Raw genomic sequence first — 25,560 nt, forward strand, 5'->3', positions numbered from 1 at the left:
AAGCTGCCGGTGGAAGAGGCCAACCTGGCAACTACTGGAGACGGAAAAAGAGGCGGAGGATGAAGGGAGCATTTTCAAGGGGAAGGAACCCTACGTACACAAGCATGGGAGTAAGAGAGGACTCTGGAGCTTCAAAAAGACTAGTGGGGAAAGTGCACATAATTACAGATAAATAACCAGCCTCTAACTATATATAAAGACCCCATGTTTAAAATTCCAACTGACCGATATGACTTGTACAATGCTTTTGTACAACTGATTTGTTTAAAAAAAAATTTTTTTTTTGGTTTGAACAGATGAGGAAAACTGAAGCTCTGAGGAGTTTACATGACTTTTCCAAGTTCCTAGAACTGGTATTGGTAGGACTGGCTCATTTTTCAAGTGGCCACAAAACTTGATCCCAGCTAATATGGTTTTCTAGGGTTATTCCATTAATATATGTCTTATCCCAAAGGCAAGTTACCATTAAATAACCAGCCTTAACTCTTACTGCTTCTTTTCCAAAGTCTGCCAACATATCCTAAAATTCTTTCACACATCTTTCAAGATCCTAAATCGGAGCCCCCATCTTCTCATGAAGACCCCAAGTCTTTCCTGCCCCAGGCTCCCTCTGCCTGGCCTCTGTCCCTCCCCACCACCCCCCCAACCTCCCGGGCTAAAACACAAATGATACACTAGGCAACAAGATCCCCGAGGACAGAAAGCGTGCCTGCTTTGTGACCCAGAAGGTTCCACCCTTCACCCAGGGCCAGCACACTTCCTAACAAGGCTGGGTACTCAGTATCTATTTAGTGGATGGATCGAAGTATCTAGAACAGTCCACCAGCAACTTGCCTCCTTCGGCTCTAAGACATAGGCTCTCTTCATTAACAAGAGGGACCGTGTGGTCACAGCCTCAACATTCATGCACAAATCAAGAGCAGAAAGTGTATACATAAACCCCTGCCCACTGTGAGCCCCTCCAAGTATAAACAAGGAAACGCCACCAGATCTAATATGTGTAGGCAGGAGCTGGGGATAGGGGTGGGGAGTGGGGTGGCGTGCCTTGGAATTCAACGTAGGGCTTGGTAAATTAATCAAGTTCTCAGGCAAGGAGGTATGGGTAGGAGAAAGGGTCCCATTCTAGGTTAGAAGAAAATGAACTGCAGATGGCCTTCAGCTACCTGCTAGCAGCATGACACAGACTGTATCACTTCACTCCCCCGGTCTCAGTTTCCTCATCTGTAAAATTGAAGAGTTGGTCTCAAGGATTCCCAAGTAGGGAGATGTTCATGAGACTTTTTGTTTCTTAAATATAGTGATACCAAGTGCCCATCCTCCCCAGGCCTACTAAAGCCGTGTTCCAGGACGGGATCCAAGAATCTTTATTTTTCACAAGTTTCGCAAGTGATTGAGAAGCACTTCTCTAGACACTACATGTCACACACTTGGGCCTTCCAAGGCCCTAGGTGAGTTTAAAGGTCAGTGAGTCAATAAAGCCATTTGGAGGTAACTTCCATCTATATAAATGGAACTGGGTTACATAAATAGCGCTGGATGCTGATTCCACAAAAATTGGCAGCCACTCATCGTCATCCACGAGTAGCGCTCCATAAATGTAAAAAATATGAGAAGGAAAAAGAGGTCAAACTTTATTTTCCAAATCCATTTTTACACCGGTTATCCTCAAATATGTGCAGAGAACCAAGGGAATAAAATATTCATCTAAAGGAAAGACTAGAGCCCAAAACTTAACATAAAAAAAAGAGGGGTCATTCTCATGTTAAAGGGGAAGACCTTATTATTAATTTGTTCACAATACTTATGAAAACTCTTATAAAACTCTGTACCTCATAGGAAATCTAAGAGGAGATGCTCTGGAAGAAAAAGAGGTACTAAGATTTTAGGGGCTGACACGGTAGATTCAGCAAGTGGCAGGAAGTGAGCCTAGGTGACTGGAGAGGCAGTGGCACCATTAAAAGAAATTAGGGCCACAGACCAGAGATGGAGCATAAGGTGGGCCTGAGGCTTAACAAGGCACTCAGGTAAGAGTTGTGGGCAGACCATGAGGATGGGGGTGAGCAAATTCAGCCAGAGAGGCGGGGTCAGACGAGCTGGGAAGGGGAAGTTGGCCCCACCAAGGGCAACTGTTAGAAGCACTGGTCTTGAAGTTCTCAGTCTTTGTAGCTGTGAAACCCTGGGCAGGGGACTTCACCTCTCTGATGGTCAGAGATTTTTGCCCCCATAAATAGCAATAATGATAATGCTCACTGTAAAAAGCTGTTTGGGGATTAAAGGGATGGTGGATATACAGTACATAGCACAGAGCTGTAAACACGGACAGGATTCATATAGGTAGTTACCACTGCTACTTATTATTGCAGAAAAATAAGAGGATGCAAGATTCAACTAGAGATGGAAAAAGCAAGGAATCAGCCAAGAAGAAAAAAAGGACAACAGAGAGGTACAAGCAGCAGGACTCTGCCAAAAGCTACAGAAGGTATCTTGGGCAAACTCCGGGAGATGGTGAGGGACACAGAAGCCCGGTGTGCTGCAGTTCATGGGGTCTGCAAGAGTCAGACACGACTTGCTGACTGAACAACAAGAGAAAGTATATTGTGAAGGATAGGTCTTTAGTATAAAAAGGTTTAAAAAAGGCTTAAGAAAAAAAAAAAGCCACTTGACTGGTGATCAAGCAGTCATGGATCACTCATTTTTACTGGATGACTTTTGAAAATAAAATCTTTATTCGGAGAGATCCAGCTGAGCTATAGAATTCTTTACCTGAAATAACTTGTTCCTTGAGGATGGAGTAACTGAATGAGAGCCTGGGAATACACTTACTTTACAAAATACCAGAGAATCAGCATACTTTAAATAGGAAGTCTGGTTAAAAAGGATGGTTCTGGCTGCTGTGACAATGAGGTTCTTAGAGAAATTGTTGCCTTCCTCCCCCGCCCCCACATTTGAGATCAGCTCTTGCCAAACACCACAATGCCACCCACCACTCCTTTTCATGCAAAGAGATTACAGACCATGTATAACTCTTACAGAGATAACCACCTTCACTCCCCATTCTGCTTGTGCCTGCCCTTCGGGACTAATTCACCTCTCATTTCCTCTTCCAGACAATAGAAGGAGGAGAAGGCAAAAGATAATCAAATGAATACATTAGGGAATGTATTTATACAGACTTGGGGGGAAAAAAACAACTGAAGAAAGAACAGAACACCAGAAATCTGATTTAAAGAACTTGGTGCCATTTGTAACTTTCAGATGCACACAGTGATCTGAGGCAGAAAACGTTGTGCCTCAAAGAAGAGAGAAGCACCTGAGAAGTTCTGGTCTCTACTTGTACAACAAACAAGTCACCATTTAAAAATAAGCGCTTTTACAAACAGAAAGCACTTCCCTGGGTCTGTAAATACTAATCTGAACATTCATCCCATACACTTAGCACTTTCCCTCTGACGTATGAAAGAAGAGGCTATTACAATAATTCTGAATGAATAGTACTAAGTGATGAGATTTCACTCTTGCAGAACGGATGGGCAAATGGCATTTTTGTGTAAGAGGTTAAACCTGGCTAATATGAGATCTGATATTTGTGATTCCAACCATCGCTGGAAAAATCAAATAAAATGGGAACATTCATGTCCTAGAAAAATCACAATGTTGAAGCTGATGTTCTGATGTCTTAAACAAACCCTGCCACACAAGAAACCAGGTGCTCTTACCCCAAGGTGCTAATAAATCCATTTGTCGATCCTTCGGCGTACAGAGAACAAATGTCTCCGATGTGTAGGAAACTAGACATCTTGTCAGACATGTCTTTCTTGAGAATCCTAGACAAAGTAAAATATGCAACATTATTAGAAGGAAAGAAATGCTCGGGGCGGGACTGGGGGTGGGATAGTCACTGAGAATTGGCTTAGCTCAATTTTCCAAAGCGTTCTGCTTAAAAGTCAAATTTAAATCAGTGTGTGACAGGCAGGCAATTCGCTGAGCCAAGCAGGACATATGCAGCCACATTTTTCCCCATCTATCCTTTCATTTCAGGGTATTCCAACCACAGTAAGGCTTGTTTCTAACAAAACCATGACTGAATCCAATTCTCCAAGTTGAAGACCCTAGATAATAAATAGTGAATATAAAGACTACAGGGAAGTCTGCCAAGAACTCTGCAATGATTAGGAGCTGGAAAGTCTGACTTAGGAAATATTAACATGCTCAATCTGCCTCAGGGAATGTTCAGGCAGAAGGAAACACCTGGTATAAAACTTGGGTCCGGCAGGGCCTGGGGCTGAGGCACCAAAGGAACAGAATTAATATGAGGAAGCCTAGCAATAAATACCACAAAGCTCTAGAGGCCTTTTAAGAATTCAACAACCTATACACTTCACGCAAATGCTATTCCATTGTCTTTCCTTCTCTTCCTTCACCACGAAACCCATGCAGAGGCAGAAAGACTCAGCACCTGGTCCAAACCCTTCCAACACAACTGAAGAGTCAGGCTGCAGTCCCTTAAGAACCCTGGTCAGGAACACACACAGTGAGGGGCAGTGCTAGAACATGTTCATAAAGTCAGTAAATCTCTGCACAGCCCAGTAATCACCACACAAACAACACACACACACACACACACACACAAATTATCAACAAAAATATTGACATGACTCATAGAAAGAGCTTTCATCAGGGTCATAAACATTGAGGAGTGGGAGTCAATTATAAAAAAAATCTAACCTGAAATTTACAACACAAGCTCAAGGACTTCCCTAGCGGTCCAGTGGTTAAGATTCGGTGCTTCCACGGCAGGGAGCAAGGGTTCAATCCCTGGTTGGAGAAGTTCAGAGCCCACATGCCACACAGCATAGTTAAAAAGTAAAAATAAAAATAAAAAACAAGCTCAGTTCTGTGCAAAGAGTGTGTGCTGGCATGGACTGCAGTAGCTCCTCATCATTTCCTCAGGCACCTGGTGTACAGACGTTTAGGGTCACCTCAGTCTTTCCCAGACCTCTCCTCCAAACCCAGACCCCCTTAAACATCCTTGCCCATCTCTTTACTCCAGTTTCCCTGCCAGAAAGCATTCACCCCACCACGCCACAAGACTTGGAATGGCATGGAGAAGTATGCTCTCCTGAAATTGCTTTCCGGGTGCCAAGTTTTCTTTTCAGAAGACTTATGCCTCAGTGATCAGCGGGAAACCTCAAGAAGCATTTCTCCTCCCTTAGTAGGAGTGGCAGGGACTGAAAACAAACCATAAAAGAACCTCAGTTCACTGCTTGTGAGAAACAGCGAGGAAAAACTCATCTGTCCTTCCAGCAGCCAAGATGTTGCAAGAGATAAAGAGCACTGCCTTGAACATGAACTTACGTAGAGAGATTGCGCGCAACTGAGAACACAAACTCTCAAAACAAAAGAGCCAGCATCTCTAGACCTTGGGGAGAGATACACAAACAACAGGCAGAGACTCGGCTGGACACATCCCACTCTCTGAAATCAAATCTATCATCCTGTCATTTCTTCTTAACTGTGTATTTCACACCTATAGGCAAACCGATGTTTTAAAACAGCGGTCCTCAACCTTTTTGGCACCAGGGATTGGTTTTGCTGAAGGCAATTTTTCCATGGACCGGGGAGAGGAGGGAATGGTTTGGGGGTGATTCAAGCACATAACATTTATTGGGCACTTTATTTCTACTGCTATTACATCGGTCATCAGGCATTAGATTCCAGAGGTTGGGAACCCCTGTTTTAAACAACATCCCAAAAAGACACTCAAAACAAAACCACTCATGAGCATTGGTATTTTCCTTCTGTGCTTATATTTAAAAGTCTTATAAAGGGTAAGGAAGTCAGTGTACTTCTGGGACTGATTACTGGGAAACAAGTTCTATTTGAATTTTGAGTCAGACCGAATCTGTGTCTTCACACTAGAAACTTCCAGAAGGATCCAGGGACAGTGATGAATGCAGGCGAGCAGATACAGGCTAGGGAGAAGGGCAAGGGACTTGTCTACTGTGACTGAGTCTCTCCCAGCCCTCTTGGCCCCAGTGGAGACCAGGCCGGGAAACAGCAGCATGCCCATGAGTCTCTGAACTTTGATCACAACCTGGTCACCTTACTAGAAGCTTTAGGTCCTGAATGGGAAGCACTGGACACTATTCAGTGTCCTGGAATGACAAAGCATGACATACTCAGTATTGCTTGCATTGATAATCACAACAGAAGTCTGGGCGCCAGGCCCATGCAGCAAGGTTCTCCATTGCCACCATTTCTAATAATAATGGCTAGCATTTGGCAAGCATTATCACACCCACCACTGGGCTGAGACCTTTACAAATCTTCTCAAATACTCAGGACCACAGCATGAGGCAGGAACTACCATTATTACCATTTTGCTCTTGGGAAACTGAGCTGCCAAAAGGCTAAGATGTCCAAGACATATATAATTAACAAGCAGGAAGGCCAGAGTTATAACTCTGGTCCACATGACTGGTAAACAGAGCTGTTCATCAATGGCGATGCCTGGAACATGGATTAATATGTTAACCATTCTTATTCTTGGTGACAATATTAAGAACTGATTTTATGTGCACAATTCCATTTGCTAATTTTTCTTTGGTATTTTCTAATTTTTCTGTCGCTGCCACATAATACTTTGATAAGTTAGGGGGGGAAATTAAGTTTCTTCTTCCTAATCAATATTCTTACTAAGTAGATAGTTGAACAAATAAACTTCAGGCATACTTTATATTTCCTCCTGAAAACATGGGTTAATGCATCCACCAAAGTTAATGGTCCTCAACTGAGCAATCTGCCAGGCATCCTAGTTAAAAAAGAGGGGGGCGAGGGCAGGGACAGATTCTTCCCAGGGTCCCAAACAATGGGTACCCTCACAAAGGACCAGGCAGACCCTCTCTGGTCTGGTGGGAAACCTTTGGAAGCTTCCCCTCACCTACCATTAGCCAAGTGGAGGAAGAGGAAAAGGATGAGGAGGGAGTAAAGGGGAGGAGGGCAGGGCACAACCATCAGTGATGTCCTGGAAGTAAACACCAGGATAGTCAACAGAACAGGCCTCTGGGGTCTGGAGGGGAGGAGGTAGAAAGTCATCCTGGGAGCCATCTCTGGAAGACTTCCTGTTGTTCAGAAGCAGGATGGGAGAGCCTGCCCATGGATCTGATCCTGGACCATTTGTGCCTTTGAACTCCTCATCATTGTACCCAGGGCTCCTGTGTCACTCACACAGTGGCTGGGGATCACCTCACGGAAGAACAGCTGGTGCCACCCTGCCAGTGAGCTGCAGGACCCTGGTACATCTGACACCTAGGGCTCGCTACTAAGAAACTTTGAGTTGGTCAGCAGGTATCTATGAGAACAAGCCAGCTCCAGAGCTCCAACCATCTCTCTGTCCACTAGCTGTTATTTCTGGCTGATTTTAGGGCTTCAAATGTCTTTCAAAATCGTGAATCACTACATGGTACAACTGAAGCTTATGTAATACTGCAAATTAACTACATTTCAATTTTTAAAAATAAAAAAAATTCTTTATATTAAACTTTCCTTGTCCAGTCTAAGAAAATAACTTCTGGGTACGCAGTGTACAACGTGACAAGCGTAGGTCATAGTATTGTATTGTATATTTGAAAGTTATCAAGAGTAGGTCTTAAACGTTTCCTTCACAAGGAAAAAAAAATTTATAACTGTGTGGTGACAGACGTTAATTGAATTTACTATGGCGATCATTTTGTAATAGATACATACATCAAATCATTATGCTGTACACCTTAAACTTATACATGTTGCATGTCAAATATCTCAATAAAACTGGAAAAAATTAATAAATTAAAAAAAATCAAATTCAGTAAAGGAAAGGATCTCCTGCATAAGAAGTCAGCTGGGTATCACACAAATGGACTCTTTTGTGTCCTATGACGACATATTTTTACTTTAAGGAAGGTAATTATCCTGCCAAATTCACCCCTTGAGAAAAAGCTGAACAATGTAGAATTATACTGAAACTCCCAACCACAGAGCATTCTGAACTTTCCAAATATACAAAATCATAGAATAAAGGTCGGAAGCAACCCTGTAAACCCTGTAATTCCACGTCTCGCCCAATAATAGAACTACCCCCACCCCTACCCCCACCATGTCGCTTAAGGGATGGTCTTGTCTTCCGTGTGGACCGGCAATGAGGCCTATTCTAGGTTCAAAGAGCCTGGCTGGCAAACACTCCTGTCCCCACCCCTCCCCACAATGACAAGCGCCTCCCAGAATCTCTGCTACTGGTCTGTCCTCTGATGCTCCAAGACCTCTGAACGCATGCACACTCTCGCATTTCTCCTTGAGACTTGGCTTGTCAGCATCCATCCTGTCAGGGTTCCAACCTGGCTCTGTCAGCTCTTCTCTGTAGGGCTTCGGGCCAGATCCACACCTTCCCTAAGCCTTACTTTTCCCATCTGTAAAAGGGGGACAAATAGAGTGCTTCCCTCAGCAGGTGGTCATAAAGCTCCATGAGATCATCTTTATAAAGCACCTGCTGATGTACTGAGTTGGCCAGAAAGTTCATGCGGCTTTTCCCATGAGTGCTTATGGAAACACCCAAGTGAATTTTTTGGCAAACCTGATACCTGGCAGGAAGTTAAATCACGCCATCTATGAAAATTATCAGTATTTCTATACCCCCTCCACCTCCCACCACTGCTTTGATCAGTTAATACTTCTGAAATAGGCTTCTCACAGAGAGGCTTGACCTGGGTGGAGAAAGGTAGATCACTCTGGCCTCTGTGTCGTCCACAGGCAGATGGAGCTGGGGCAGGTTTGCTGAGCCTCACATCACCCACTCCCCGAAACTGCTCCCTGAGCAGAGTGGAAAGAAACGGGATGCTGGATTCTATTTGTTAAGAAAGGTGGGGATAAAAATGCACCGATTCAGAGCTCCCCTTGGAGAAAAGAAACCCGGGGTGAAATGGTCCTCTTATTCTGAGGCCACACAGCCTGTGTTGCTCTCGGCCTTTCCTACACCTCCTCGTTTCTCTTGTCCACTCTGCTGCCTCCAGCGGCTTCTATACCACGAAGAGCCACAAGTCTGTATCTCCTGGCCAAGAGCTACTGGGGTTCAGCTCACAATGGACCACAGCATCTCAATGGACCAAATCTGCGCAGTCTGCTTCTCCTCCTCCACACTCACATGATTGACCTCCACAAGTCTGGGGGCACCTCCCGTCCTCTCTCACCTTATCCCTGTCACAGGACTTCTGCCCGTGCTGGTCCCTCAGATCCAAAATACACTCATTCCATCTCTTGCCCTAATACAAGCCCAGATCTGTCTGGGATCTGTTTGGCATACTACTGCATTCCTATCACCAGTGCGGACCACGTGGTAGGTGCTTAGTAAATATGTCAAACATATGAATGATGACATTTAAATGAACATCAAATCTTACTGATTTTAAGCTTGAATATATTTCTTAAAGCCTCTACTTTTTTTAACTCCTCTGCCCAATCCACAAATCTCAGGCAAAATCATTTTTCAACTGGGCTTCATTCTGGTCCTTGATTTTTTTTTGTTGTTTCATTTTTAAAAAATTTTTATTAGAGTATAGTTGCTGTAAAGCAACGTTGTGTTAGTTTCTACTTCATAGCAAAATGAATCAGTTATATGTATACATACACCCCCTCCCGTCAGGACTTCCTTCCCACTCTGGCCACCACAGTACCTTAAGTAGACTTCCCAGTGCTACCATTGGGAATACATCCTCACTAGTTATCCACTTTATATATAGTGTCAAAAACATATATACATCAATCCCAATCTCTCAGTTCCTCCCATCTCACCTTTTCCCCCTTGGTAGCCATAGATTTGTTCCCCATGTCTCTGTCTCTACTTCTGCTTTGCAAATAAGATCATCCATCCTATTCATCTCTCTCACCTCCATTATTCTACATGTACAGCCAGCATGACCTTTTAGAAGCCTAAGGCAGACCATGTATTTCTCTGCTTAAAACCTTCCCAAGTCTCTTCAGGGCTCTCCATAATCCGGTCCCTGTCTATCTCTTCCTTATCTCTCTGGACTCTCCCCACTGCTTTTACCCTCAAGCACTGACGCATTTTTCCTGATTCCCCCAACATACTGTGTACACTTTCTGTCCGCCAGGTGTTGGCATCCGCTGCTCCAGCTGCCTGACACTCCTTATGTCCCCCACCTGGGACTAACTCCCAGTCACCTTTACGGTCCCAGTTTGATGTCACTGCCTCCTGGAAGCCCTCTCTGACACCCCAAACCTGAGTTCTAGGTTGGCAACACATTTCTCTATCAGTTCAGTTCAGTTGCTCAGCCATGTCTGACTCTCTGCGACCCCATGAATCACAGCACGCCAGGCCTCCCTGTCCATCACCAACTCCCGGAGTTCACTCAGACTCACGTCCATCGAGTCAGTGATGCCATCCAGTCATCTCATCCTCTGTCGTCCCCTTCTCCTCCTGCCCCCAATCCCTCCCAGCATCAGAGTCTTTTCCAACGAGTCAACTCTTTGCATGAGGTGGCCAAAGTACTGGAGTTTCAGCTTTAGCATCATTCCTTCCAAAGAACACCCAGGACTGATCTCCTTTAGGATGGACTGGTTGGATCTCCTTGCAGTCCAAGGGACTCTCAAGAGTCTTCTCCAACACCACAGTTCAAAAGCATCAATTCTTCGGCACTCAGCTTTCTTCACAGTCCAACTCTCACATCCATACATATAGCACCCCAATTACACTATCTGGGCCCACTCCCACTGTCCGAAAATCCCATATTCACTTGTTTGCTAGTTTACCTGTCTTCACCACTAGACCATGAGTCCAGGAGGGCAAGGCTTCTCTGGTGGCTCAGTTGGTAAAAAATCTGCCTGCAATGCAGGAGAACTGGGTTTGATCCCCGGGTTGGGAAGATCCCCTGGAGGAGGGCATGGCAACCCACTTCAGTATTCTTGCCTGGAGAAGGCCCATGGACAGAGCCTGGTGGGCTACAGTCCATGGGGTCACAAATCAGACACGACTGAGTAACTCAGCACAGCACACAGCACAGCCACGAGGGCCAGGACAGCAGAATGATTCATTCCCACTGCTTCCCAGCCCCTAGCACATTGCCTGGAACATGTAAGCAGTCAAATTTGGGTTCAACGTACTAGAGCGTCAACTTATCTGCTGCTTAAAAGAAATTACACTGTTTCTTAGGGGATTGTTTTTCTAAAACTAATTAAAGCCAAGTTTATGTTGTTGGATCAAAAACAGAGAAGAAAGGCCTCTTGGTCCTTTTCAACAGATTTTTGAGACACTGGGAGCCAGAAACAAAACGTCTAACATCTATCCCTGGAAAGAAGTACCTGTCTCCCACTGACCATCCCTTGGCATGTTCAAAAAGGCCAGAAACATCAACCTAGAACACCTGCATTCAAATTCCATCTTCATCAGTTACCTGCTGTGTGTACTTAAGCAACTTACATAACTTCGGAATTTCAACTCCCTTGTGCATATTTTAAAAAATAAAGTGTGTGTGTGTGGATGGTGGGGGGAGGGTACCATTCCTATCGTTCATCAGGACCTCGCCTCCCATCAGGGTCATCATGAGGGACAAACCAAAAACCCCAAAGTGCTCCGCCTAATACCTGGCCCTTACTAAGGGCTCACTTTTTAATTTTCAAGTGAGACTAAAATGAGAACCTTCACTTCACTTCCTTCGAAGTCTTCCCTCCCTACTGCCTGTAACTTGCGCTGCTCTCCTATTGATAGACCCTCCTCACTCTGTCAGCGCTGCTGGAAACATACCCGAATAAACACAGGTCCCCGAAATGTTTCAGTCCTCTGCAGGCCCATCAGGTGGCTGACACTCAGGTCATCCAAGTCCTGTTTCTCGGCCCCCAGATTCAAAGTACCTGAGACAGCCAGACCTCAACTCCGCTTCCCCTTCTTCTAACATCAAACTAGGCCCCTGCTGGAAGAGGGGTGGGGGTGGAAATCTCTTCAAAGGAATGATACTTCAATATTTAGAACTTTCTTCCACTTTGGTATTGAGACAGGCTAAAGCACAGCCTCATCCAAAAAGAAGTATGTTCATTTCATTTTAAGCAGTTCAAGATAGATTTGGATTTCTCTTTTTTTCTTTCTTTTGCTAAAAGCTTTGTGGTTGAAACTCACTTATTGTCAATTCTTCCATCTATTTCTACTGTATACACTTAACTAATGTCTTATATTCATTTCTCTAAAAAAAAATAGTAATCTCAACTTTCGCCTACTCACCACTCAAGACTTTAAAACTTAGCAACTTCTGAAATGAGACCAAATTAGAACACTTTCATTAACCAAGAAGTGAACTAAGGTTATCACTTAAATCTCAAGGGTGGATGGACAAAGGAGGAAATCAGAATCGTGACCTCACAGCAGTGAACAGACCCCAAAGCCACAGACTCCCACATTTTTACTGACCGCAGAAGCAAGCCTTTTTATTTCATTAAGATGAAGCCACCTGATCTTTGGGATTGAACAGCCTTTCAGTCATCAGGGGACAAAAAGAAACCCACTGACACTGCCCTTAAGTTCAGCCTTTCCAAGACAGGAGGGGTAAGTTAGGAGTTTGGGATTAACATATGCACACGACTATATATAAAACAGATAATCAACAAGGACCTACTATATAGCACAGGGAATTCTACTCAATACTCTGCGATAGCCTACATGGGAAAAGAATCTTTAAAAAAAAAAATGTGGATATATAAGTGATTCACTTTGCTATACACCTGAACTAACACAATACTGTAAATCAACTATCCATGAAGTTGCTCAGTCGTGTCCAACTCTTTGCAACCCCATGGACTGTAGTCCACCAGGCTCCCCCATCCGTGGGATTTTCTAGGCAAGAATACTGGAGTGGGTTGCCATTTCCTTCTCCAGGGGATCTTCCCGACCCGGAGATCAAACCCGAGTCTCCTGCATTGTGGGCAGACGCTTTACCGTCTGAAGTAAAACTATACTCAATTATAATTTTAAAATAAATTAAAGTTTGGCCCTTCCAAGCTCTGGTGTCAGGTAGAAAACCCCCTCATATTGCCTGCCCTCTCCTTTCCATCACTCACTCCCTGATGACCAGCTGTCCCAAGTGCTGTACTGCCCACTTACCTTAACTGTGACAATCTTGTACACATCACCCAAGACACAGGCAAACTACTCCCCAGAGGCCTGCATTTGCACTCACCTAGGGCTTCCCTAGTGGCTCATGGTAATGAATCTGACTGCAATGCGGGAGACCTAGGTTCAATCCCTGGGTTGGGAGATCCCCTGGAGAAGGGAAAGGCTACCCACTCCAGTATTCCGGCCTGGAGAATTCCATGGACAGTATAGTCCATGGGGTTGCAAAGAGTCGGACACAACTGAGCAACTTTCACTTCATTTCCCTTCTTAAACACTGAAATTGGCTAGCATGGAGTATCTCATGTACTTCTAACAGCTTCACCCTGACACTTTTAAAACCATTTGTGAGGGAACCCATGGGCAATAAAACTTAAAGACAATCTAACTTCTATCCTACAAAACAACTTCATCTGAATCCAGAAGCTTCAACCACCACCAAGTAAGGGGTTGTAGAGTAACAGCCATTAAGGAAGTTGCATTTGAAGCGACTGTTTTCAGACATGGAGAGGAACCCACACTTTCTCATTGTTTAATGACCCTTCCCACTACAAAACTTCTGGACTGGTTGGTGTAATCTTGCTCATCTAAAAATAATGAACACAAGCACCACTGCCTTCCAAGTTCGCAATGTTCCTTTGCAGTGCAGGAGGAGCTTTAGCTGGGAAGCAACTTCAGTTTTGCAAGAACAGCTTAAATGCATTCCCGTGCATTTATGTCTGAATAGAAAGCTCTGATACAATACCCAGACTTAGGGACACTCAATTGCATCCTGCCACTTAAGCCTTCAGCTTCCCCTCTCAAATGTTCCATGCCACCACCCAACCTTCTGAAAAGCCTACCTATTCTATAAGTGGTTACCTATCCTACCAGTGGCTTTTACTGGTGCCCCAGGGACTCCTAAGAGCTCCCAAGACCCTTTCAGAGGATCTTCAAAGTCAAAACTATTTTCGTAAGATCACCAAGGTGTCAGTGCCTTTTCTCATGCACAGTAGAATTCTCCAGAAGCTGCAAGACATGTGATGTCACAACAGATCGGAGGCAGGGGCAGGTCTGAGTCCAGTTACCTTCCATTAAGCTAGATCTAAAAGCAATTTGGGCTTCCCTGGTAGCTCAGTGGTAAAGAATCTGCCTGCCAACGCAGGAAACCCAGGTTTGATCCCTGGGTCTGGAAGATCCCCTAGAGGAAGGTCTGGCAACCTACTCCAGTTTTCTTGCCTGGGAAATCCCATGGACAGAGGAGCCTGGCGGGCTATACAGTCCATAGGATCACAAAACAACTGGACATGACTTAGTGACTAAACAACAACAACAAAAGCATTTTACAGAGAAATGTAAAATAATGACACTCTTCTCGCTGAATTTTTGTTTTGGAAAATATAATTACTGCCCATAAAAAAATATGTTACTGTATTAACGTGCAACAGGTTTACTTTTCATATTTTCTGTGTGAATTTTCTAAGCGTTAATTTTGAATATTATAAATACAGATTGGTATAACTGATGTCAATAGAAGTTCTTTGCGGTCCTCATCTATTTTTTTCTTAAATTATGAAAGTATGAAAACACATTACAGGAGACTTAGAAAATACAGAACAAGGTTACATATAGTTCCACTATATACTATAATTATTTTTAAGTAGATAATATCTTTAGTTGGAGTTTCAGTATCAAACTCTCAAAAATTAACAGAATGAATATACAGAGAGGTAAGATACAGGAGACCTGAAAACGAATTCAACATATCCTCAGTTAATTTTTAAGCATCAAAACCTGAAAGTCTGAAAAAAGTGCTTCAACAAATTTTCAGATTTACTCTGGCACTGGCTGGCTGTGCAGTGAGGAGTCATACAGTACAAATATGAAAAACTGGATCGAACAGGATTAAAATGCAAAATATACAACTTAATAGCCAGGGCTTTAGACAGGATTCCTTGATTTGAAACCTAAATCCTTTTTATTCAACACATTGAATACCTACTAGATATTAGCCCTACTCTACTCTAGGTGCTAAGGATGGAGGTCAAATAAGACAGTCAAGGTCCCTGGCTCTCATGACACGCATATTTTAGTGAAGACAGTAAACAAACAAAAAATAAAACAATCAAGTCAAACAGTGGTAAGTACTATGCAGAGAATTAAAACTGTCACCCAATTATGGCTGGTCAGAGAACAAGTTGAGACATGCAAGTAAGAGCTGAAAGTCAAGACAGAGGCAGTTATGAAAAAAAAAAAGGCAGAAGAGCATTTCAGGCAGAGAAAATAGCTCTGTACGGTACAAAGGCCCTATAGCAGAGCAGTGTTTGATAAGTCCATGAAACAGACAACCAGCCACAAAGTTGAGAGCATTAATGGGGAAAGGAAGGAAAGTACTGGGTAAGGCTAGGGGGAAAAAAGCCAGTTCCAGTGGGACTTGACCAGGGTAAAACGTGTGACTTTTCTACAACTGTGATAGGATGTTCGTAACCTTGACCAAAATATTATACGTACTCTTTCTGGGCGTCGAGTTCCCCATCTACAGAATGGGGATCATAAAATTGTGTTGAGGATTAAATGAGAAAAAGGAAATCAATGGACTAAGCACACAGGAAGCAAAACACAGGAAACATTTCTCTTTGCTGTCATGCTACCTAATATTTTCTGATCTGTTCTCTTTTCTACTCTCATAAACCACTCATATTAAACTTTTTAGGGCTCATAATCAGTTGACAATCAGCCTATCAACCAGCAAGTCCAAATGAACGTAGACAAGGGGACACATTGTGACATGGCCTTTATCTGAATATGTCTATGCCAATTCCAGCAAAAGGTTCTCCAGCTATTTCAAGTAAGACCGAAACCACCCAAGCACCGCCAGGTGAAGAACGGATGACTACACGACACCCACGCAGCCCTTCTCAGTCCACCCTGGCATCACCAAGATTTGTCACTCGGCCCCAAAGCACCATACTCTTGGAAAGTCATTCTTCTGCTGAAAAAATGCAGCCAATGGAATCCACCAGCCCTTCCTGCCCTTTCTTGTCATATCCACATCGCCTCCACCCCTAAAAAACAAAGGGCTCTTGCCTAAGTCTTTCAGAGCTGGTTTCATTGCTGCTTGCTTTAAAAATGATCGCTTAAAAAGAACAAAGGCATAAAGCTTCCCTTAAAGCAGATTCTTTACCATCTGAGCCACCAGGGAAGCCCTCTTTAAAGTTAGGCTGTGAAGAAGAGGGCTCATGTACAAAGACTGACAAGTGCCTGGAGATCCAAGAGGTCACAGGCAGCTGGCCCTATGGAAACGTGAGGGACCACGGTCACCACCAACACAAAAAGGCATCACTACACTTTTAGGTCAAGCAGCCCCTCCCGTGGGCAAAGCTGGGCAAACCACAAGGGCTTTCAGAAGAAACGCAAGAGTATGCCCAGAAAAAGGAAGAGTGGCCAGCATTTGATCAATCTCCTGGCTAGTAGCCAAAGACGCTCCCTCCAGAGAGGCACAAGTCACGGTGAGACGCCCTCGCCCAGGCACATATATGGTAATATGGCTGTAAATCCGGGAAGGGGGTGGGGGAGAGAAAACCCATCCTGTTCACTTTGGACTCCTGCAAGAGAAGAGGTTCTCTTTACAATCACCTCTGCGTCTGTTACTGGGGACTCTCACAGTTAATTTTGGAACTTCCTTTGAGCAAAGCTATCTTGCCGATATCATCATCTTTATTGCAAAATGAGGATGAGCAGCACCCTGTTTTTTAGTTGGACAGATGCCCCCACCACCAACCACACTTCCATGCAGCCCCCTCCTTGCCTTCTTGTCCCCTTAGCGGCTAATCAGACTATCCCTCAGACACGCAGCATGTCCCCATCAAGAGATAATTTATTCTATTGCACAAAGCACTTCTCCCCGGAGCACAGAAAATCGCCTTGTGCTTTCATTTTCAGCTAGTCCCAAAGGAAATCACCGACTCAGAGATTTCAAATTCCAGCAGGACCCTCCGTGACAATCTCAGAAGTAACAGTCGTAAATCTGAAGTTTGGAGCCATTCTCTAGTTTAAATATTGCTCTTTCAGATGTCTCACACACACACACAGATAAACCTACCTGCTTTTTCACAGACATGTCCACTAAATAAACTCTTCCCCAAAACGGTAACTGATCTACAGAGTTATTTTTCAGAAAAGATGTCAGTGCTGACATATGCCTCCATGCCTATTCCTAAAGGCCAACGTAACAGAAGCCCATTGAGAGCTCAAAGTTGGCAGTCAGAGCACTTTACACTTGGTGCGGAGAGGTCATTTAGCCAAAATTCCTCATTTTATAGGTGGAAACAAACACCTTCTGAGTGATTTCATGGAGGTCACATACCCGATTAGTAGCCAAAGCCTGCAGACCACAGGGCTCTGGGAACCAAGGCTAGTGCTTCAGGGGAAGGGATGAGGAGAGTGTTTATTTGGTTAAAAAGTTAAAGTCAGTCCTGGCCTGAGAAGACCCCACTCTGCCCACAACCTGAACCACACACACAAAAAAAAAACAAAAAGAAAGAAAAAAGCAAGTTAGGTTAATATCCTTAGAGTGAGATAAAAAGTCTAAGTCTGGGAAAAATCACTCCAGGATAAGCTTTCTCAGTCTCAAGGCTATTGTCATGGGCCGGGTGGTGGGGGGCCGGTGGGGGGTCACGTAGAAAATTTCTTTGTTGTGGGGGACCCGTCCTATGCACTATAGGATGTAGGATGTGTAGGGACATCCTTGGCCTCAACTCACTAGACGCCATTAGCAACCTCTCCCCCTCAGCGGTGACAACAAAAAGTCCCTAGACATTGCCTGATGTCCCCTGGGGGCTGAACCACTCTGCTGGAAAGGTTTGGTTTTGTTCTGATCTCTGAGATCGTGTGCAACCATCTATTATTCTACAACTTGGCAGTAATGCCCCAAAGCAGGTATTTTTACACCTATGCTACAGAAGAGGAAACAGATGCACAGATGTCACATGTTTTGTTTCTACTGAACAGGCAGGCGACACCCAGTCCCCGGGAGTCCCCATCCCTCAGTTGAGCAAGGCAGCACCGTTTAACCCTGAGACCAGCTCATTCACTGCCTCGTTCCTACTTCCACTCCCCTTCAGTAACCACCACCAACTTCCCAAGCTGACGCCCTAAAGGCAGCTGTGCTGAGCAGTCTTCAAAGCGACCACAAAGAAATGCTGAAGACCTTTCTACCCTGTCCTTAACTTTACTCTTCATGGCAGATGGGGCTTTTCAAAGCAACAGGCCAACTCAAGAGATAGGTCATCAAGCGTGTGCTTAGTCGCTCAGTCATGTCTGACTCTTTGCAACTCCATGGACTGTAGCCCACCAGGCACCCCGTCCATGGGGATTCTCCAGGCAAGAATACTGGAGAGGGTTGCCATGCCCATCTCCAGGGGATCTTCCCAACCCAGGGAGCAAACCCAGGTCTCCCACATTGCAAGCAGATTCTTTACCCTGTGAACCACCAGGGAAGCCCATGAATACTGGAATGGGTAGCCTATCCCTTCTCCAGAGGATCTTCCTGACCCAGGAATTGAACTGGGGTCTCCTGCATTGCAGGTGGATTCTTTACCAGCTGAGCCACCTGGGAAACCCTTACGTCATCAAGAGAGGGGTACAAAAAATTAGATTAAGTAGTAGCCTACAGGGCTTCCCTGGTGGCTAAGTGGTAAAGAATTTGCCTGCCAGAGCAGGAGACACAGGTTTGATCACTGTTCCAGAAAGATCCCACATGCTGCAGAGGAACTAAGTTCATGTGCCACAGCTACTGAGCCTGTGCTCTAAAAGCCCAGGAAGTGCAACTATGGAGCCCGTGTGTCACAATTGTTGAATCCTGAGTGCCCTAGAGCCTGTGCTCTGCAGCAAGAGAAGCCACCCCAATGAGAAGCCTGAGCACCATCACTAGAGAGTAGCCTCTGCTCGCCACAACTAGAAAAAAGCCCTTGCAGCAACAAAGACCCAGCACAGCCCAAAATAAAAAAACAACAAAATTTTAAAAAAATACTTATTTTTATTTATTTGGCTGCTCTGGGTCTTAATTGCAGCACATGGGATTTTTAGCTGCTGCATGTGGGACCTAGTTCTCTGATCAGGGATCAAACCCAGGCCCCCTGCATTGGGAGCTCTGAGTCTTAACCACTGGACCACCAGGGAGGCCCCAACATAACTTTTTTAATTAAAAAAATATACAAGTAGCCTACAACCTTCAACAGGAGATAAAACATAGATAAATAACCAAATTCACAAGTAACTGTGAGTGCTTACTAAGTGCCAGGTACTCCAGTGGGGAAATAAAAATCAAAAAGGCCCACAGACAGAAAGTGCCAAGGCCTTACAAATCACAAAGACTGTTTTGTTTTGCTTTTTTTCTTTGCTGCACCACCTGGCCCATAGGATCCTAGTTCCCCAACCAGGGATCGAACCTGAGCCCCTTGCATTGGAAGCACAGAGTCTTAACCACTGGACTGCCAGGGAAGTCCCACAAATGACAAAGACTTTTAAGTTTCAAGGAAGGTTTCCCAGAAGAGGAAGAGCTGGCTGAGAAGAGAAGCATCTGGCAAGGTGGACAGAGGGGCTGGGACAGGGTCAGCTGCGGAAAGCCCACGGGCAAAGGCACAGAGACAGGATGTGATTGTACACATGGCAGGCAAATATAGGTGAATGTCCCCAAGTCTGGGTGTTGAATTAGCTTCTTCTGTTCAGAAATACGTGCAAGTGAAGGGGTTATGGGGAGTTTTTTAAGCTGTTTTTGCAAAACAAAATCACTTCCCAGATAAAACTGCTCCTGAAATGCAAATGAACACTGAAGAACTTGGAGGCTAGTAATATTTTTTTCATCTGTTCATCTTTTTCTGATGAGCAACACTATACCAGTCTAGAAGTTCTGCTGACTCAAAGCGTCATAGAACATTATAAACTGAAAATTCTTCAAAGTTTGCAACGACCAGTTACAATACAACTTTCTTTATATCTGTGGCTTCACAATCCTAAGTAGCTTTTATATGAAGCTTTTGGTCTCTACCTCTGTCTGAACAGACAGGTTTTCAACCTGTCTCAATGTAAGCACCGAAAGCTCCCATTTTTATTATCAAGAATCCTGCCAGACTTCCATACACTCACCTAAGTTGGTCATTTTACCTACTTTTCCTCTTAACTGCACATGAGAAGGCTGTGAGGGAAAAGTACAAAGATCAGTTTCAACAGGTGAAAGCTAGCCATGCAAAAACAAAGTAATTATAAAAATAAATTCTGAAAAAGCACAGGGCCGCCAAGCACCATCCGGCACAGATCTTTTCATATTTTCACATGCGTTAAGAATCCCCTGGGGATCTTGCTGAAGTGCAGTTTCAGATTCAGTGGATCTGGGGTGGGGCCTCAGAGTCTGCATTTCTAACAAGTTCTCAGTTTGAAGCCAGTGATGCAGATCTGGTGGCCACAAATGGAGCCATAATGACGTAGGACAATGGACAGTATTTCTCAGACTTTGGGCAGCGACTCACAATAAGAAATGCATTGAACTTAACAACCCAATGTTTATTCTGTGTGTATGGTGTATGTGTGTGTGTGTGTGTGAAAAAGAGAAACAGAGACACAGAATGAGAAATCTGTTGCAACACACACAGTTAAGTACCCATACTTTGATGTTTTCTATTCTGGTCTACTTTATCAAAGAAACTGTCTATTAAGGTCCACCAGAGAGATGTCACAACTTCTTAATGGGCTGTCACAGTTTGAAAAACATGGATGTAGAACAAGAGTAACATTCCTGCTTGTCCGGGGAGAAATGAATCTCAGCCTTAGCATACTAAAACTGAGACCAATTTGAAAAGAGTGTGTTTAGAATTTTTTCCCCCAAAGGTAAGAATATATCAATTACATTTTGGAAAGCCTTTCATGAAAAATGTTCAGGTTTTAGAGGGGTGGGATGGGGAAGGAGGCGGGAGGGAGGTTCAAGAGGGAGGGGACATATGTATAACTATGGCTGATTCATGCTGAAGTCTGGCAGAAACCAACACAATACTGTAAAGCAATTATCTTTCAATTAAAAATAAATTCTAAAAAATAAAAATGTTCAGGTTTGACAGTGCTCTATGACAACCGAGACAGGTAGGATGGGATGGGAGATGGCGTAGAGGTTCAAGAGGGAGGGACATATGTATACCTGTGGCTGATTCAGGTTGCTGTATGGCAGAAACCAGCAAAATACTGCAAAGCAATTATCTTCCAATAAAATATTAAAAAATGATGATTAGATCTAAAAAGCAAAAGTTCAGCTCTTAAATTTCCTTCATTTTAATTTATTTTCTGACCCATATGATGAGAATGAGAAGAGTACTCAAAAGAACTAGGGCTTCTTGGATAAATGACTCATGACAGGTCTGCATAACGGAATAGAGAGAATGAGGCTGGAACGTCTCATCATACAAGCAGGAAGTCTAAGACCACTGGGGTGGTGTCTTTTGAATCGACTTGAGTAGCCTCTCTCTTACTGAGCAGAGATGGATAATCTGAATATCTGTAAGGATAACAAAAGAAAATGAAGCATAGGAAACATGTTTAAATCCATTATTTTACTGTGATACTAAAAAAACCACACAAATTGGTCAACCTGGTATAGACTTTCTCAACAGTGGCACTGCTGATACTTTGGAGTGGATCCTTCTGTTCCTCTGGGCCGTGAGATGGAATGATGGCAACCGAGTAGCATCCCGGGCCGCTAAGCACTGGATGCCAGTAGCACCCTCTCCCCAGTTATGACAGCCAAAAATGTCCCCAGATATTGCCTCACGTCCCCCACTAAAGAACCACTGCCATGGATCATGCTCAGGGAATCAACTCATTACCTTTGAAAACTAAAACAGGAGACGGAAGTACTGATCTTGTCTTTTGTTTATATACTTTATACACTAGGGAGGGCTTCCCTGCTGGCTCAGTGGTAAAGAATTTACTTGCCAATGCAGGAAACTCAGCTTCGATCCTTGGGTCAGGAAGATTCCCTGGAAAAGGAAATGGCAACCCACTCCAGGATTCTTGCCTGGGAATTCCCACGGTGTGCTACAAAGAGTCAGATACGACTAAGTGACTTAAACAACAATATGCCCGGCTGCTGCTGCTAAGTCGCTTCAGTCGTGTCCGACTCTGTGCGACCCCATAGACGGCAGCCCACCAGGCTCCCCCGTCCCTGGGATTCTCCAGGCAAGAACACTGGAGTGGGTTGCCATTTCCTTCTCCAATGCATGAAAGTGAAAAGTGAAAGTGAAGTCGCTCAGTTGTGTCCGACTCTTAGCGACCCCATGGACCGCAGCCTACCAGGCTCCTCCATCCATGGGATTTTCCAGGCAAGAGTACTGAAGTGCGGTGCCATTGCCTTCTCCAACAACATGCCCTAGGGAAGTAAATATTAAGTTGGCCGTAAAGTTTGTTTCGGTTTTTCCATAACATAATATAGAAAAACCAGAGTAAACTTTTTGACCAATGTACTAAGTAGAGAAAGTTTCATTTCACAAAATATTCCAGCTAATAAATACAGAAAAATAGAAGCTTTACAGTTCAGTTGAACTAACAGATTGAAGCAGTAAGTATCACTTGATGTTAATCACAAGAAGGCATATCCATACATATCACACACTCCCCTGAGTGAGCTTACAAAACAGACTTGGTGGGGGCAAGTGACTCTGATCAAGGCCCTACTTCTAACTATAAAATTAAACATAACAAATATAGAGGAGAGGGGAACATGTTCAACTGCATCACACTGATACAGTCGGCAAAATCCAGCCTGTAAGAAAAGGTACCATGTTGTGAAAGTGCTGCACTCAATATGCCAGCCAATTTGGAAAACTCAGCAGTGGCCACAGGACTGGAAAAGGTCAGTTTTAATCCCAATCCCAAAGAAAGGCAATGCCAAAGAATGCTCAAACTACCGCACAACTGCACTCATCTCACACGCTACCAAAGTAATGCTCAAAATTCTCCAAGCCAGGCTTTAGCAATATGTGAACTGTGAACTTCCAGATGTTCAAGCTGATTTTAGAAAAGGCAGAGGAACCAGAGATCAAATTGCCAACATCTGCTGGATCATTGAAAAAGCAAGAGAGTTTCAGAAAAACATCTATTTCTGCTTTATTGACTATGCCAAAGCCTTTGACTGTGTGGATCACAATAAACTGTGGAAAATTCTGAAAGAGATGGGAATACCAGAGCACCTGACCTGCCTCTTGAGAAACCAGTACGCAGGTCAGGAAGCAACAGTTAGAACTGGACATGGAACAACAGACTGGTTCCAAATAGGAAAAGGAGTACGTCAAGGCTATATATTGTCACCCTGCTTATTTAACTTATATGCAGAGTACATCATGAGAAACGCTGGGCTGGAAGAAGCACAAGCTGGAATCAAGATTACCGGGAGAAATATCAATAACCTCAGATATGCAGATGACACCACCCTTATGGCAGAAAGTGAAGAGGAACTCAAAAGCCTCTTGATGAAAGTGAAAGAGGAGAGTGAAAAAGTTGGCTTAAAGCTCAACATCCCAGAAAACTAAGATCATGGCATCTGGTCCCATCACTTCATGGGAAATAGATGGGGAAACAGTGGAAACAGTGTCAGACTTTATTTTCTTGGGCTCCAAAATCACTGCAGATGGTGACTGCAGCCATGAAATTAAAAGACGCTTACTCCTTGGAAGAAAAGTTATGACCAATCTAGACAGCATATTCAAAAGCAGAGATATTACTTTGCCAACAAAGGTCCATCTAGTCAAGGCTATGGTTTTTCCAGTGGTCATGTATAGATGTGAGAGTTGGACTGTGAGGAAGGCTGAGTGCCAAAGAATTGATGCTTTTGTGGTGTTGGAGAAGACTCTTGAGAGTCCCTTGGACTGCAAGGAGATCCAACCAGTCCATCCTAAAGGAAATCAGTCCTGGGTGTTCACTGGAAGGATTGATGCTGAAGCTGAAACTCCAGTACTTTGGCCACCTCATGCGAAGAGCTGACTCGTTGGAAAAGACTCTGATGCTGGGAGGGATTGGGGACAGGAGGAGAAGGGGACGAGAGAGGATGAGATGGCTGGATGGCATCACCGACTTGATGGACGTGAGTTTGGGTAAACTTCAGGAGTTGGTAATGGACAGGGAGGCCTGGCGTGCTGCGATTCATGAGGTCGCAAAGAGTCAGACATGACTGAGCAACTGAAATGAGTTTCTTTAATAACAACCAAAAAATGCATGGCAAGGGGAGGGGGGGAAGAGGTAACAAGGAAATATCCAAATTAAAAGACACATCAATCATTTGTAATATATTGACCTTATTTGGTTCCTTATTCAAACTGTTTAAAGTATGCATATCTGTTATTGATATATATATGTTGAAATAATAAGTTTATTTAAATCAAGGAGGTGAGAACACAGACTAGTTTTTAAAATTTGCCTCCCCCGCCTTGAGATGGATAATAGTATTGTGATTATGTTTTTTTAAGACTCCCGATGCCAGCAATATATACTACAATATAGATGAACTAGTATATCTGAGATTTACTTCAATGTCATCCAAGAAGAGATAGGAGGCTGTTTGAGAATGCAGCTAAAAGAAGATGGGTGATGAATTGATAAACTATGGAAGGTGGGTGAAGAGTAAAGAGGGATTCATAACACTAAGACTGCTACTACTACATGTGTTTCTAACTTTCTACAGTACAGTTTTCCTTTTAAGTGCCAACAAACAAGAGTGCCTGGAGGACTTCCCTGGTGGTCCAGTGGTTAAGAATCTGCCTTGCGATGCAGGGAGGGCAGGTTCCATTCCTGGTCAGAAAACTGAGATCCCACAGGATGTGGAGCAACTAAGCCCACATGCCATAACTACTGAGCTTGAGTGCTCTGGAGCCCCAGGGCCACCAGCAGACAGTCCAAGTGTTGCAACAAAAGGTCCCACACGATCCACAAAGATCACCTGTGCTGAAACTCAGACCCAAAGAAGCCGAATAAATATTAAAAAAAAAAAAAAAAACAGTGCCTGGCCTTAACAGGGTTTGGTGACTTTGCAGAACAAATGAGAAATCCTTTATTTAAATGAATGACTACTAGCCTTTACCTCCGTAATATGATAACTGACATTTGAATAGTGCCCTACCACCCATTTAGTTTTCCTTTTAAATTCTTTTCTATTTTTTAAAAATTTGTATTGGAGTATAGTTGATTTATAATGTTGTGTTTCAGGTGTACAGCAAAGTGAATCAGTTATAAAAACAGTACAAAATGAATGAGAAAACCTGGATTCTATCACGGTGATGGAACCTGAACGATACACTTTTTCTACCCTAATGATTCCATACATGTCCTCATTCCAGTGAAATCCCATCAAAAGTACCTTTAGATAAATGACTTAGACATCTATTTCTTAACAAGAAAAG

General features: G+C 43.8%; 1 protein-coding gene across 2 annotated transcripts in view; it reads right to left on the reverse strand.

The window, feature by feature from the left end:
• The window catches only part of ITPR1 (inositol 1,4,5-trisphosphate receptor type 1), a 355,281-nt gene that overhangs the window by 323,490 nt on the left and 6,231 nt on the right, over window positions 1-25,560 (reverse strand). For both annotated transcript variants that reach the window (XM_070360064.1, XM_070360063.1), the window contains exon 3: window positions 3,717-3,824. In XM_070360064.1, the coding sequence (XP_070216165.1) occupies window positions 3,717-3,808 (92 nt within the window). In that variant the 5' untranslated portion in view covers window positions 3,809-3,824. The remainder of the gene's footprint in view (window positions 1-3,716; window positions 3,825-25,560) is intronic.

The sequence above is a fragment of the Bos mutus genome, chromosome 22 (genome assembly GCF_027580195.1).
Source record: "Bos mutus isolate GX-2022 chromosome 22, NWIPB_WYAK_1.1, whole genome shotgun sequence".
NCBI lineage: Eukaryota > Metazoa > Chordata > Mammalia > Artiodactyla > Bovidae > Bos > Bos mutus.